Raw genomic sequence first — 17060 nt, 5'->3', positions numbered from 1 at the left:
AAGTAAGGTTTAGGTTAAATATTTACTATTTTCTCTAACGTGACAAAAACATTCTAAGAAAACACATAGCCAGGACAGATAATGCCAGTGATCCATGTCAATTAGGTTATTAACTAGGCTACTGAGACCTTTAAAAGCAATTAGTTAATACTTCAGAAAGGGCTGTAATATAAATCTTGAGATGTAAGAATTATTTCTGCAGTGGTACAAAAATATATCAGGTTGTATATTGGGCTCATGTGTTCAGTTTTATTGTAATTATTCAATAGTTCTATAAGACTATGCCTCAAAAAATATAGTACAACAGTTAATGATATACATACTAACTGAATCTGAATTGGACCAGATCAGGGGAGTGTCTGGAGAGGGGATGCGCTACATGGTCAGGCATGTCCATGTCAGGAAGCAGGTCTAAAGTGCATGACTTAACTGCTTTCCTGAAGAACTAGGGATGAATGGCACTAATAATGAGCATTGTATCATCAATTTTAAATGAGTGGAACATCACAGTCTTCAGTACCTTAATTTTCAAAAGCACCATTGGGTACTCATGTTACAACTTGAATCAAAGAAGACAAGTCTTTTCTGTGGCTTGTTCAGTGTGACATCATTATTATTGACCCAAATTCATCTTAGAGTCAGTTTGACTTAAATTGTGCTGAACCCAAAATTTCTCCCCAAACTGTAGCATCTGTTCCATGTTTACAAACTGAAATAACTGCGGATGTCAAATGAAAGAAGATTCTGTTTCCTTTAGAAAATGAGTCGATTTTTTTTTTAGATGTTTACATCAAAAATCTTTTTAAACCTTGAAAGCTTTCTGTTTTCCCAGCACAGTTCAGCTCATGTGCAATTGTTGCAATTTCTTCCACCCAGTGCCCTGCCAGACCGTCTTAGATTACCTGAAGATGGTGCTCCAGCATCACAACCAGCTCATGATCCCACAGCCAGCTGACCAGCCGACCGAGGTAGGTCTCCAGTGGCGAGGTAAACGGTGCCCCGTGCGGAAGGTCCTTAAGACGAAGCATCTCGGTGCTTAGCTACCTGTACCCCAGAACAGATTGGCCAACAAAAGGCCTGGTAGACTCTTGAGCCTTATGAATGAGGATATATCCTGTGGAGAAAGGCCATGCATCATGAAGTACATTCACCTCTGTACTCTGAGGGGGGAAAACAGAAGTTTAATATCGTGGGCAATGTTCTTTCGGCTCAGAGGGACCTGAAATGGGGGAACCCACCTGTCATTCCCTCAGGCAGAGACAGTGTTTGTTCCAAGTCTTCCCACTCTGAAAATCAGCCCCTCTTTGATGCTCCCTCCCTTCCTCAACGATTATCTTTTCTTTCTCCTTCCATCACCCAAAGCACCCTGCGGCACTTTCATCCTAACAGCACAACGCATCCTGCTCCTTGAAGGGTAGGTTCAGGTCTCAGCCCCATTCCTGTCGTTGAAGGCACTTGCTGAATGGTAACCTCAGTGATCAGACCCTTGAAAGACTGGTCTGTGTTCATTTCTCCACTCTTATTTCTGTTTGCTCTGCCCTGTCTGTAGTCTGGCTGCACCTCCACTCCTTATCAGAATGCTCTGAGAGAGCTGCCCCCTACCCCACTCCAGGCTGCTCTCCCAGTTGTCCCGTCCAGGGGCCCATTTCCCAGCCCTCCTCATCCCCAGAGTCTCGCCTCTCTTCCCTCCTGCACCTCTCTTTCTGTGGGCCTTTGTGTCAGGACTCTTCTGATTCCCCATTCCTTTCTTTTTTTTTCCTTTCTCTCTCTCTCTCATTTTTGACTGTGCTGGGTCTTCGTTGCTGTGCATGGGCTTTCTCCAGTTGAGGCAGGCGGAGACGACTCTTCATTCTGGTGTGTGGGCTTCTCATTTTGTTGCGTCTCCCAGGCTCTAGAGTGTAGGCTCGGCAGTTGTGGCTCATGGGTTTAGTTGCTCTGCAGTGTGTGGGATCTTTCTGGACCAGGGTCGAACCTGTGTCCCCTGCACTGGGAGCACAGAGTCTTAACCCCTGGACCACCAGGGGAGTCCCTGCAGTCGTCATTCAATAGATGTTCATTGCACCTGCCGTAGACACTGGTCCTCAGTAGTATCTGCCGCCTCCGTCCCCCAACCGTAACCCTCTGTTGCTTACCTTAGTGGAGGATGTCTCGTTTCACCTGGGAATCGGCAACACCTCAGTCCCCGTAGCCTGGCTCACGGGACTGGTTGCCCAGCCCCCTTGGTCTACGTCTTTGACCCCCGCTTTCCTGTCTGCACTGCCACAACATGCCAGTCAACCCTCTGTCTCGCCCCTCCTGCCATGAAACAGCAGTCTGGGCTAAGGGGCCCTTAGGAACCTCTGGGCTCCTGCCCATCTTTTGATCATACGTAGGACATATGCTACATATGCTGGTTTATGCTCCCAAATACTCATAGTTTAAACCTATGATAACTTAGTTCTTCCTCTCAGTTGAAGTAACTTGTTCAAGAAACACCAAATAAGATGCAGAACTAAGATTCAGTTCAAACCCAAACTGACTAAATTCCAACCTCAAGCCATGTCCCTCAGTTGCTTCCTATAAAAAGGACAGTCAGTCACATGCCTGCTACTTCACAGGAGTATGACGCTGCGGTGATGAGTTTCTGTGGGTCTAATCTAGCGACAGTTTCATAGCTGCTGCCTCTTCCTTTCCTGTTGGCTCCTGTACCATTTGCCCTCCTCAGACCTTAACAGAGCACTTTTTAAAATAAAAACCTGTGAGACCCAAACAGTGCCAATTTATAACCTGTAGTAAATTGGCAAAGTTGTAAAACTGAATGAGTTTCCTTTCTTTATTTTGTACACCTTAATTACTGGGGAAGAAGTACATTAAAACTGAGATCATGGGTTAATTAATTTGTCCTGGACTGTAGAATTTTATGGACAACCAGAGCTAAAATAATGGTTGTGTAGGTGCAGTTGACTAAACATGGCTTATAAATGTTACAGAAATTCCTATAATTAGTCCCATTGCAGCTATTTAGCCTGGGAATTTTATAGCAGACATAAATTACAAAGGTGAAAAGTAAGAAAAATTTGAGTTGATATAATAGTGGCATTTGCAGAAGCTATAATTCGAGGAAACTTGTTTTACATTATTATTAGTGGTTTTTTTTCTGTTTCCACAATTCCACTTTTTTTAAATTCACTTTTTAATGTTGTTTCACTGAAATGCAGCAGCTATCAGATATTAGGTACATTAAACACAAAAAATATACCTTATGGAAATAACCCACCAGCATCATTTCTAAAAGTACTTAACCGCCAACCAAAGGATGAGGAAACCTGTTTGATCACGCTCTTCAAAGTCATTTTTGCATATTTTAATAGATTGAAAAGGAAAGTTACAGGTTATATTTAAATCGTGTTTCCTGTCATTGGATCTTGACACGTTTTAACCTACCTGTTAAAATGCAAGTTATAAATAGCTCCTCTTTCAAAGGTGTTCATTAAACCTCATTGGCTCTTGTTATAGAAAATGCAAATGTAATTTGAAAAGTGCCCATTTTGAGAGTGAGCAATTACTTGTGCTCTTCAGTACCTGGTTCATTGTCAGCATAGCCACTTGGTTAAAAAGCATGTTTGCCTTTGAAATGGAGATCGCCCGGGCTGCTGGCTGGCTGGCTAAGTAAGTAATGAGAAAATATTTCGCTTTTCCAGGGAAGCAAGCAGCTGTTGAACAACTATCCTGTCTACATAACGAGCAAACAGTGGGATGAGGCTGTAAATTCTTCAAAGAAAGATGGGAGGCGGCTCCTTCGATACCTCATCAGATTTGTTTTCACTACCGATGAGCTTAAGTACTCATGCGGCCTTGGAAAAAGGAAAAGGTCAGTGCAGTCAGGAGAGACAGGTCCTGAGAGGCGCCCTCTGGATCCAGTTAAAGTAACATGCCTCCGAGGTACTGCATCCTTCCGCTCAGTGTCCATCTGTGATCTCATTTCACCGCATTGGCTGTGGCTCCCCGTGCAAGTGTTCAGCCGTGACTGTATTTTGGTTTTTTTTCCGCTGAGACTTTATAGGCTTCATGTAGCCCATCTCTTTGGTATCGAGAAGTTCTTTAAAAATTCTTTGTTTGCTTTAGCACTTAGTGGCACATAAGCACTGCATAGCACCTCATGTTTCACGCTTTAAGTTCAGATTTTCTTTGCTGCCTGGGAAGGCCACCTCCAGGAAAGCTGGAACACTGGGAAAAGCACAGAGGAAAAGAAGACAAGAGATTTTAAAATTTACCCCAGTCTAGCTACCCTTGTCGAGAATACTTGCCCCTGCTCCTTAAATTTATTTAGTTAATTTTCCCTAGGCCTAAAGTATTTCTCGCCCAGTCAGATTCTGTTCTAGTTTTTTTTAAGTGTCCGTATTTTAAAAATACTGCTCAGATGACACCTGTTCATCAGTATTAACAGCTGATGACTCTAGCTGATCCACACTACGGATAGGCCAGGCAGAGGGTGAGGAGGAAGAAGCCAGATGTAAACGGTTGCTTTGGTGGTTGCAGATCAGCACAGACAAGCAGAAACAGTACAGTTGCCAACGTAAGCTCTGTTCGCACCTGAAAAGTCCATATCAGAATATTAACTTGAATGTAGTTCAAGAGTGATTTTATTGGCTGGAAAGACTTAACCTGTATAGTTTGAGTGATTTTATTGGTTGGAAGGACTAAATAATGATTTACTCCTGATAGGAATCAAAATATTTCCTGGTGAAGAAGTCACAGTGGAAAAACCTTATCACTGATAAGGCCTTCATCATCAGAAAGACACTCACTCCTGCACCCCTGTCCAGACACCCACAGCGACTAGGGTGCCTGTGCAGCATTTGTTAGCAACAGAGATCCCCAGACCCACCCTGAACTTCCGATTCAGCGGTCTGGGGGAAGGACAGGGGAGGCGTGCATTATTGCACCTCGCGACCACCCCAGATGATTGATTCAGGTGGCCCAGGCTTGACAGAGCCACCTAGAATGAAGATACCATCGTTATTAACAACTTGGCGCAGGTGCGCTGGAGCGCCCCTTGTTGGCCAGTCTAAAGATTCCATTTAGAGTGTCTGGGTGACGGGAATTTCCAGTGTCGGCCTTAGCAAACTAGCCATAGGTTCGTTTATTCCCCGGTATCATCAGAGCAGACAGAGGCACCAGAGTGGTGGTAAGCTTAGCAGGGGGAGGGGGCTGCTGAGAACTTGCTCAGTATGGATTCAGGAATTTGCCCTGTGGCTTGTGAGGAATCAGGATAAGGGGGCTCACTGTCCCTTTCCATAAATCCTTGTTAAACATTTTACATTTTAATGAGCAAGTCTGTGAAACTGAGGGATTAACTTACACCCCAAAGCACTAATGTTTCTGCCCTGGGAATGCTGCCAGGCCCGCTGGGACACCGATGCAGCCCAGGCTGCCCAATCAGAACATGTTCTCTCCAGCACAGGAGAGCTGGTCAGGATGCACAGGCCTCCCCTGCCCATGGGTGGAGAAGGCATAGGCAGGAACTGCTGATGTGTCAGGGCAGCTGGTTAGAGCCCTTGTGTCTGTCCCAAAGGCTGAACTCTTGGGGCCTTCTTTGACCTAAATGGGATTCCTTTCCTGAAGGTTCAGGTGTGATGACTCCCAGGGTGACGTCCTTGTGGTCAGCAAGCGTAGGAAGGCTAAGGAAGCTGCAGAGGTTTGGACACTTGAGGGATGGAGAGCAGGGTGCTTCAGGGAATGAAATCAAATTCTAGGCGGGCCTGTTCCCTGGAGTGGTTTGTCTCCAGCAGGAAGAGGGGGTCAGTTACGTGACAGTGCTTCCAGTCTGTGTAACAGAATGACCTCTACCTGGAGCTTGTAATCGTCTGGCACAGTGTTGGGGGAAGTCCTGTCACAACAGTGGGTGCTAAAGAGGGGGCAGTGTAGGTATCCCAGAGCAGCACATTCTCAGAGTGGCAGGGCTGATTTCTGCTCATGGGCACCTTCTTTCATTTCTTGATGTTCCTGGGAGAATGGGGCATCTGGACAGAGGTAGGGGAACTCCTTAAACTGTTGCGGAATACTTGCGAATACTTGAGGTAGGAGACCTGGGAAAGGCAGAGAGGAGTAGAAAACAGAATCCCTGACTTGTGGAGCTCGCAGCCTAGCTGGAGGCAATCTGAGGACAGTTGCAGTTGTGCCTAAGTGTGAACACAGGGAGATAATAGGGAGAGATCTTGCTATGTGAGCCCTGGTGCTCCCACTTGCTTTCTCGCTCTTCAGTGTTGTAGTGGCCATGGCTTGGGTTTGAGGATGTAGGTGTCCTTCAGTGTTTGCTAGGCTTGCACCCCACCATCAGCCATCTGGTTCCTGACAATTTTGCAGGATGAGATGCTGAATAAACACAGTTCTCAGCCCAGGGAAGGCCACCGGAGCTAGGACTTCGACAAGACGAACGAGTCTCTCACCTCAGGCATGAAATTGAAGGGAAGGCCCTGTTTATCTGCTAAGATAGACACAGTTCAGTTCATGAGATTTTTCTGGTCCAGGTTCTTAAAAGCATCAGCTTCTCAGGGCAAATAGGATCAGGCTTTCATAAGTAAATTTCAGACAAATCCAATCCTGTGACCAGAACTGCTGTCTTATAGAGGGAGCAGTGCTGGAGAAGAAATGATATGTAAATAGCAGTCACCCTGAACTTTCAATCAGCTATGCAAAACAGAAAAAAAACAGTTTGACTTAGGACCTTTTCCAGAATGCTCACTTCAGTTTTCAGATGCCCATGTTATTAATGAAATAGCTGTATGGGAACTCTGCATGTCCCCTGACTCTCTGAGAAAACAGGAAAGGTTGATTTGAACTCAGCTGGAGGGAGGCTGAGATTGTTTTATTGGAATCTTAGCTACTCTTGATACACTATCTCTTCCTAATTGTATCTGGTGAAATTAAATATTTAGAGGAAAACTCCATCTAAAAAATATTTGTCAGTACATGTATAGATATCATAATTAGAGACATAAATACAGCCTGTAATAATGTGGAAATCTCTTCCGAACCAAAACCTTTGCAGGTTCTTACTGAGATTTTATTTTTTTGCACTTAATCTACAAATTAGTAGCTGGTTAAAGAATGCCATGCTAATGATACTTGCTGTGCTTCTGGAAAGAGTTAAAAATGTGGGCATGTAGCAACAGGGTTTGAACCTAGCATGGTGCAGACCATGCCTCACAAATTAGATTTACCTTTTATGCAAATGTGTTAGAGGGACCACTCACATAATTTTTATTTTTGCACGTGAGTAGAAAATGTAGATGGTGTAAGTTTTAAAGTCTAATAAGTGACGTCATCATGGCACTACATCTGATGTCCCATAAAGCTTTCCTTATAGAGCTGCTGTTAAAGTTTAAGCATCCTTCCTATCATCCACTGCAAAAACCAGCTGTTTCTCTCTCTCTTTTTTTTTTTTTTTTTTTTTTTACTGTTGTGTATATTCCCACAGAATTCATTAGGATGCACTGTACCTCCAACCCCGACTGGTGGATGCCCTCAGAGGAGCAGATAAACAAAGTGTTCAGCGATGCTGTGGGTCACGCCCGGCAGGGGCGAGCCGTGGGCACTTTCCTGCACAACGGAGGCTCCTTTTACGAAGGGATCGATCACCAACCTTCCCAGGATGAAGTCTTCAATAAAAATTCCCAGGATGGATCTGGTGATTAGTGGACAAAATCTTTCCACACGAGCAGCCACTCCTCTCGAGTTCCAGTGGTGAATGTTCTATTACCATCACTTTAGAATCCAAAGCATGTCACTCTATCAGACTTTACACATCCTAAACCTTAACTCTCTTGACCTACTGCCAAACAGCTCCCAATACAAGCCCATTTTCGGGTTGTTTGGAAAGTGTATGGAGCCTGCAGAGATTTTCAGAATACTATATTATACGAAGAAAAAACTACAGTTGATTTCAGATGATGACTAGTTAGATGGTGAGGGTGAAAAAAGATAGGCGAGTTCTTGGTCGCCTTTCTGACGCCTTCAGGTAAGCTCTGCTTCGTGAGCAGAGCTGGTCCCCATGGAGGTTAGTTTCGTGCTCATGGGAGAAGCTTGAGACACAGCATTGTCCTGAGGGACACGGAACAGGCATTCTCATTTTAGTTCAGATAAGTTGTCTTTATGTTTTCCAAAGACTTGAATTTATACTTCTCAGCAAAGACATGGGATAGGTGACATTGTATGTTGTGTCTACATTGACAGAACCTGTTACTAAAACAGAAACCAGAGATCAGAGGTCACCTCTAGACAATGATGAGTTGGAAGCTAGCTCTTTCTCTTTGTTACTTTTGACCAAAAAATAAAATTTCTACTATGTTGATAAGGAAGGCACTATATGATCTCTGGGATTGACAAACAGTAAAAGTTTTCACTGTGTCAGTCAAGAAACATCCAAAGATCCAAAACCATTTTCAAATGCTCAATTTTGTAGGTTCATAGATGCACAATTTCCACAGCCTTAAACCAGGCTCTGTTGACACAATGCCAAAGTGATGGGCTGAACAATGAGAATTTCAATCAGCTAGCCGTTTGGTGCACTGAGGACCAAACAAGTGGTGAGGCCAATGGTATTCACTGAATTTGTTCTGGAATTGTATACACACAGCTTCAAGGCCATTCTGACAACTATGCAACGGGCTTGTTTGTAATTTCTCTGAAATTTGAGGGTCTTTTTGTGCTGAGTTGATCTTTAGAATTTGCATAAATCTTGTTTCTCTTTGTCACCAATGGAAATGTTTCACCCTAGTTGTTGTACTTGCTTCCCTCCAATATTCCCCTGAATTTCTGGCCTTGGCTGAGTTAGCGCGGACCTTTCCCGCCTGCTTTCCCCAGTTTAATTTGTTGAGCTCAAGTTTGTAGTAGTGTCTTTGGAATCATTTCGTATCACCAGATGCTCTAGAGATGATAGAATCTGTTCCTGCTTAAGGTGTGGGTAGGAGGGGAGGCTTCCTTTATCACCCTAATCTAGATAACTGCATTCTTTGTAAAGCTTAGGGCTAAATGGGCAGCTTTTATTAAAGGCTGCTGCTGTTTTAGGCTTCACTGGGAATGGAGAGGATAACATTAGAGCATTTGTTTAAAAAAAAAAAAAAGTCATCATCTCTTTTGATAGGGAAATTGAAAGATGTTATATATGTGGCTACTTCACAGCCATAGAGCAAGTGGGTGATTTCCTATTCTGGGTCTTTCTTAGCCCTTCATTGGTCATAAACATTGACTGTGTAGTCTTCTGCCAGTCATAAACACACCTTCATCAGAATTATAAGGTGATATATTAATATATTATTTGATCCAGCTTCTCCATGTGTCAGATAGCGATAGGATGGTTAAGTCCAGTAAATTCTTATAATAGCAGATTCTTTTCCCAAAATCTAGACGACGGTACAAGCTTGGTAATCTCCAAGTTCATGATGTCTGCATTTTCCTGCCACTTTTAATGGCTTGACCTCCTGATGCTATCAGAAAATAGATGGAGTATCAAGTAGGAAAACAAATGAATATTGCCCTCATTTGAATTCTGTCATTCAGCATGTACTCTAGAACCTGAACCTAATGCCCACAGACTACCTCCTTAGTTTTTCTTAGATTTCATTCATTTTAAAAAAAAGTCTCATTGTTGGATAGCTTCATTTTTAGAAAAGATTTGAACTTTTCTCATTCAATGCTGTGTCATTTCACCATACAGATGCTTATAATTTTTGACAGCTCTTATATACCAATTTTTAAAAATGTAATAGTGATTTTCAACATATGGTGCAAGTCTTGCTGGTGTGTGTTCAATGTGGTGACACTTGCCAAAACTGCTTGGCAAAACATGTCAAATAGGATGCTTGAGTCAGAACGCTAGTGTAAATGTCTCTAAACAGCAGTATGTATCATTATGATATATTTTTGTAAACATAGTGATGGCTTCTTTCAGTCATGTAAGTACTGGATAAAAATAACCACTTCACTTGAAATGATGTGGAAAATGCCACCCAGTTGAGGGCCCTCTGCAGTTACTTGAATTATCAGCCAGTGGTTAGAGGACAGTGAAGAATTAATGCTGGACAACATGAAGTGCAAAAGTAATAACTCACCAGTACTTGCCTACTAATTAAAATTCAAAATTATAATGAGTATATTTACCTGTTAGAGACCACTTTTACCCTCCATGGTGTATCCAGTTGCAAAGAACATTCAGAGGACTTCACTCATCTAATGACCAGCTCGGTCAGTATGGCTTATTGATAGTACTGAATTACCGTATCTTTGTGGTAAAGTACCAGATTAAATTTCCTCATGGCTGTCCAAAACTGGCTAATAGAAGCACTAGGCTTTCACTGAATCACAGTTCCCCTAATTACAATAAAAAATATATCTGCTAAGATGACTTACTCAAAAGTGCGTTCATTGTCAGAATTGCCCCAGTACAAGTAGCCTGATGGGTCTTCCCTGCATTGGAAAACTATTCAGGCCCATTCAAAACCACTGACAATAGCTATAGCTTATAGTTCAGAGTCCTTGTGTGCAGGTGTTTTGCTAAGCACTTTATGCCTCCTCTCATTTAATCCTCACAAGCACTCCCTAGGCTGTTATTGTTATCCCATTTTATTGAGCTTATTACTCAGCTAGTAAGGGGAAATCCTGGGGTTTAGATAGTGGAATGACTCGTTCAGTTTTCTCCAGTAGTTCCAGTTTTCTCCAGTTCTCAAAACCCATCAACACTTTGGGATAGATTTATTGTTTAATCAAAGTAGTGAAAAAAATGACTAATTTGTTCACATTTCCATCGTAGGGTTCCCAGTACAAAAATGCAGGGATATAAAAGCAAAAGTTTGAACTCAGTGAAGTGATGTTCTTCGGGAACAGATAGATGTTAGACGTGGCACTGGACATCAGTTAGCCAGCATTCCTTCACTTTTCACATTTGTTGTATTCGTAACCTTAGATTTGATGAGTCTGGTTTGGAAGAGAGGGTTTTAACCATGACGTCACTGTGAGAATTGTCGTGGAGATTTTGTAGGAAAATACAGTAATCTGTTGATCCTTTCCTGTACTTGTGGCTTTGACACCTCTGGCTGTGTTTTAAGTTTCAAGAGCTTGCCTCGGCCATCAGAGCCTGGGTTTGTTTCTAGGGAACAGGGCGTGCCAGGCCATGAGAGGGGTCCTGAAACCTTGAAGGTTGCTGCTGCAGTCCGACCTTGCCCTATTTAAGCATTGCCTCTGTATGTGTGTCTCCTCTCTGGAACTTCCTGTAGCAGCCTGACACTGGGGCCAACTTGCCTTTACTCTATTTTCTATGAAGAACACATGTGCAGAAACTGTGACAAATCCATTGATCCTGATATTTTTATTGTTGAAGTCTTGTTGATTCTTTATTAATAATTTCTATTTGATTGTACTGTGTAGAGTTAATACCCACTAGAGATATGTTAATAAAACTATAAATGCATAGTGTAATACAGGATAGCAAGATTTTTTGTGAACAATTTATATAGAAGAGTAAGTTGTTTTTTAAGTGTTAGGCACATTTCTTTTAGGAACTTAAAATGTTATAAGAGTTTTTTAAACATTCAATATTTTTAATTATAAGAAACATTTGTTACTAGAGCCAGTTATTTCAGGTGTTCTAATTGGAGTATTGATTTTATTACTTCATATACCTCTAGAATGCCACATGTTCCGTTGGAGATAAAGTTGCACAATAAATGTCAAGTTTCTGTTAAGTGTTTTAACTTGCTTTTTGCATCTTTCTCAAATTTATTCAAGATGCTTTTCTGGATGTTTTTTTCTTTAACAAAATTTTTTTTTTGCCTTGATACTAGGGCTTTTCTGCTTGACTCAGAATGCTAAGAAAATGTTACATGCTTAACACCCATGTGAAAGATAGTTATGTCAGGGAACTGACCAGAACTCCTCCAAAAAATCCATTTGATCTAGTGAATGAAAGGGACAACCAGTGATTAAGTGAAAGTAACATGTGATCCAAAATTTCTGTCCAGCATTTGTACATTCACACTTTAAAAATACATGCTTCTATAGTTCCATTGTTCAGGGAGAGGAGGAATGCTACAATGTCTTCTCTTGACCTTTTAACAGTGAAAAGATGTTGATTGTTTATGAACAGTGACCTCATTACAAAAGCAAAGTAGCTATGGCTAAATAAGGTGGCATGGTGGCTTCCCACTAGTTATTACATAAAATAAATCTGACATCAAATATTATTGAACAGTGAGGCTGAATGTATCATTCATAAGTTAGACCAAGTTAAAACTAATATATTTTTTCATTTAGGGAAAATGTTTCGTTTCTTTCACTACAAGGTGAGTGTCCTAAACAGCAGTTTTGGATGAAAATGCAATTCAGTCCAAATAATTTGAGTTTGAATTGGGATATAAAATTAAAATGAAATTTAAATTATTTTACTATTCTAAAGCATTGAAACAGGATTATTAAGTCACTTGGGTTTTTAATATTTTGTAGCAGGTCTCACAGTAAAAGCTACAAATCAAGCAAATGTTAGGAACAAATTCAGCAAGGTTGCAGGAAACAAGGTCAGTATATTAAAATCAACTCTTCTATATACTAGCAACACTCTGAAATTTAAAAAACAATTTTATTTTCAATCATATCAGAAACAAACCCTTAGGAATAAATTTTTTAAAATAAGTGCCAGACTTGTATTCTGCAAACTACAGTACATTAGTGGAAGAAATCTTAAAAGTTCTAAATAACTGGGAAGATACTGCAGGATAGTGAAGTGGAGGAATCAGTATTGCTAAGATGGTAGTACTTCCCAGACTGATCTACGAGTCCATTGCAGTTCCTGAGCAAATCTCAGGTGACCTCTGCAGAAATGGACCACCTTATCCTAAAGTTCTTACTGAAATGCAAACAATGCTTACATTGGTGGTCAGTTGATTTTTAACAGGGGTGCTAAGATAATAAGGAAAGAATAGCCTTTTTGACAGATTATCTTGAGTGAATAGGATATCCGCATCCAAAATAATGAAGTTGGACCCCTACTTTTATACCATGTGCAAAAGGTAATTCAAAATAAATGGAAGAGCTAAAACTACAAAACTTGGAAGAAAACAGGAGTAAATCGGGTTAAGCAATAGTTTTTTTCAATACAACACCAGAAAGTATAACTGATAAATTGTACTTCATCAAAGTTTAAAACTTTTACATTTCTAAAGCAACATAAAGAACAAAAAGCCCATAGAATGAGAGGAAATACTTACAAATTATATATCTGATAAAAGACATAGCCAGAATATATAGATCTTTTACAACTCAATAATAAACACAACCTAATTAATTAAAGCACAAATAACCTATTTAAAAGTGGGCAAGGGTTCTGAATATACATGTCTCCAGTGAAGATATATACAAATGGCCGATAAGCACAAAAAAATGGTTAACACCACTTGTTCAGTTCAGTCGCTCAGTCCGACTCTTTGCAACTCCATGAATCACAGCACGCCAGGCCTCCCTGTCCATCACCATCTCCCAGAGTCCATTCAGACTCACATCCATCAAGTCAGTGTTGCCATCCAGCCATCTCATCCTCTTGTCATCCCCTTCTCCTGCCCCCAATCCCTCCCAGCATCAGAGTCTTTTCCAGTGAGTCAACTCTTCACGTGAGGTGGCCAAAGTACTGGAGTTTCAGCTTCAGCATCATTCCCTCCAAAGAACACCGAGGGCTGATCTTTAGAATGGACTGGTTGGCTCTCCTTGCAGTCCCCTTGTCATTAGGAAAATGCAAATTAAACCACAGTGAAATAGCAATGAAAAAGGTAATGTGATAACAGATAGGATATGGAAAGATGAAATATCCATACACTGCTGGTAAGAATGTAAATGCTGTAAGTCACTTTGAAAAACAATTTGGCAGTTCCTTACAAAGTTCAGTGGTGTTTGACCCATCAACTCCACTAGTGGGTATATACCCAAGAGAATTAAAAAATGTTTAAACAAAAACTTGCACATAAATATTCATAGAGCTTTACTTATGATACCAAAAAGTGAAATCAGTTGACATTCATCAGGTGATGAATGGACAGATAAAATGTGGTATATCTACAAAATGGAGTGTTCAATTATCAAAAAGGAATGAGAAACATACTACATCACTTTAGTCACTCAGTCGTGTCCGACTCTGTGACCCCATGAACTGCAGCACGACAGGACTCCCTGTCCATCACCAACTCCCGGAGTTTACCCAAATTCATGTCCATCGAGTCAGTGATGCCATCCAACCATCTCATCCTCTCGTCTCCTTCTCGTCTGCCTTCAGTCTTTCCCAGCATCAGGGTCTTTTCAAATGAGTCACCTCTTAGCATCAGGTGGCCAAAGTATTGGGAGTTTAACCTTCAACATCACTCCTTCCAATGAACACCCAGGACTGATCTTTAGGACGGACTGGTTGGATCTCCTTGTGGTCCAAGGGACTCTCAAGAGTCTTCTCCAACACCACAGTTCAAAAGTATCAATTAGTGCTCGCTTCAGCAGCACATATACTAAAATTGGAACGATACAGAGAAGATTAGCATGGCCCCTGCGCAAGGATGACATGCAAATTCGTGAAGCGTTCCATATTTTTTCTCCAGAAAGCAGGAATAGAAGGAACATACCTCAACATAATACAGGCTATATATGACAAACCCACAGCAAACATTATCCTCAATGGTGAAAAATTGAAAGCATTTCCCCTAAAGTCAGGAACAAGACAAGGGTGCCCACTTTCACCGCTACTATTCAACATAGTTCTGGAAGTTTTGGCCACAGCAGTCAGAGCAGAAAAAGAAATAAAAGGAATCCAAATTGGAAAAGAAGAAGTAAAACTCTCACGGTTTGCAGATGACATGATCCTCTACATAGAAAACCCTAAAGACTCCACCAGAAAATTACTAGAGCTAATCAATGAATATAGTAAAGTTGCAGGATATAAAATCAACACACAGAAATCCCTTGCATTCCTATACACTAATAATGAGAAAGTAGAAAAAGAAATTAAGGAAACAATTCCATTCACCATTGCAATGCAAAGAATAAAATACTTAGGAATATATCTACCTAAAGAAACTAAAGACCTATATATAGAAAACTATAAAACACTGATGAAAGAAATCAAAGAGGACACTAATAGATGGAGAAATATACCATGTTCATGGATCAGAAGAATCAATATAGTGAAAATGAGTATACTACCCAAAGCAATTTACAAATTCAGTGCAATCCCTATCAAGCTACCAGCCATATTTTTCACAGAACTAGAACAAATAATTTCAAGATTTGTATGGAAATACAAAAAACCTCGATAAGCCAAAGCATCTTGAGAAAGAAGAATGGAACTGGAGGAATCAACTTGCCTGACTTCAGGCTCTACTACAAAGCCACAGTCATCAAGACAGTATGGTACTGGCACAAAGGCAGAAATATAGATTAATGGAACAAAATAGAAAGCCCAGAGATAAATCCACACACATATGGACACCTTATCTTTGACAAAGGAGGCAGGAATATACAATGGAGTAAAGACAATCTCTTTAACAAGTGGTGCTGGGAAAACTGGTCAACCACTTGTAAAAGAATGAAACTAGATCACTTTCTAACATCGCACACAAAAATAAACTCAAAATGGATTAAAGATCTAAATGTAAGACCAGAAACTATAAAACTCCTAGAGGAGAATATAGGCAAAACACTCTCCGACATAAATCACAGCAGTATCCTCTATGATCCACCTCCCAGAATACTGGAAATAAAAGCAAAAATAAACAAATGGGATCTAATTAAAATTAAAAGCTTCTGCACAACAAAGGAAAATATAAGCAAGGTGAAAAGACAGCCTTCTGAATGGGAGAAAATAATAGCAAATGAAGCAACTGACAAACAACTAATCTCAAAAATATACAAGCAACTTATGCATCTCAACTCCAGAAAAATAAATGACCCAATCAAAAAATGGGCCAAAGAACTAAATAGACATTTCTCCAAAGAAGACATACGGATGGCTAACAAACACATGAAAAGATGCTCAACATCACTCATTATCAGAGAAATGCAAATCAAAACCACAATGAGGTACCACTTCACACCAGTCCGAATGTCTGCGATCCAAAAATCTGCAAGCAATAAATGCTGGAGAGGGTGTGGAGAAAAGGGAACCCTCCTACACTGTTGGTGGGAATGCAAACTAGTACAGCCACTATGGAGAACAGTGTGGAGATTCCTTAAAAAATTGCAAATAGAACTACCTTATGACCCAGCAATCCCACTGCTGGGCATACACACCGAGGAAACCAGAATTGAAAGAGACACATGTACCCCAATGTTCATCACAGCACTGTTTATAATAGCCAGGACATGGAAACAACCTAGATGTCCATCAGCAGATGAATGGATAAGAAAGCTGTGGTACACATACACAATGGAGTATTACTCAGCCGTTAAAAAGAATTCATTTGAATCAGTTCTGATGAGATGGATGAAACTGGAGCCGATTATACAGAGTGAAGTAAGCCAGAAAGAAAAACACCAATACAGTGTACTAACACATATATATGGAATTTAGAAAGATGGCAATGACGACCCTGTATGCAAGACAGCAAAAAAGACACAGATGTGTATAATGGACTTTTGGACTCAGAGGGAGAGGGAGAGGGTTGGATGATTTGGGAGAACGGCATTGTAACATGTATACTATCATGAAAGAATCGAATCGCCAGTCTATGTCCGATGCAGGATACAGCATGCTTGGGGCTGGTGCACGGTGATGACCCAGAGAGATGTTGTGGGGAGGGAGGTGGGAGGGGGGTTCATGTTTGGGAACGCATGTACACCCATGGTGGATTCATGTCAATGTATGGCAAGACCAATACAGTATTGTAAAGTAAAATAAAATAAAAATAAAAATTAAAAAGAAAATAACAAGAGATTCAAAAAAATAAAAAAGATAAAAATAAAAAAAAGAAAGTGAAAGAGGAGAGTGAAAAAGTTGGCTTAAAGCTCAACGTTCAGAAAACTAAGATCATGGCATCTGGTCTCATCACTTCATGTGA

The 17060-nt window shown here is 40.8% G+C and overlaps 1 protein-coding gene and 1 non-coding gene across 2 annotated transcripts in view; both read left to right on the top strand.

Moving 5' to 3' along the window:
• The window catches only part of BEND4 (BEN domain containing 4), a 28685-nt gene extending 21008 nt beyond the window's left edge, over positions 1-7677 (top strand). The window contains exons 3-5 of the mRNA XM_068975718.1: positions 877-968; positions 3681-3921; positions 7460-7677. Of these exons, the coding sequence (XP_068831819.1) occupies positions 877-968; positions 3681-3921; positions 7460-7677 (551 nt within the window). The remainder of the gene's footprint in view (positions 1-876; positions 969-3680; positions 3922-7459) is intronic.
• Positions 7678-14492: 6815 nt separating this feature from the next.
• On the top strand, positions 14493-14599 carry LOC138082481 (U6 spliceosomal RNA). The gene has a single exon (XR_011145110.1). It is a non-coding gene; the product is annotated as a U6 spliceosomal RNA (small nuclear RNA).
• Positions 14600-17060: the final 2461 nt, after the last annotated feature.

The sequence above is a fragment of the Capricornis sumatraensis genome, chromosome 7 (assembly GCF_032405125.1).
Source record: "Capricornis sumatraensis isolate serow.1 chromosome 7, serow.2, whole genome shotgun sequence".
NCBI lineage: Eukaryota > Metazoa > Chordata > Mammalia > Artiodactyla > Bovidae > Capricornis > Capricornis sumatraensis.
Note: the sequence above shows the minus strand (reverse complement) of the source record. Positions and strands in the feature narration are given on the sequence as shown.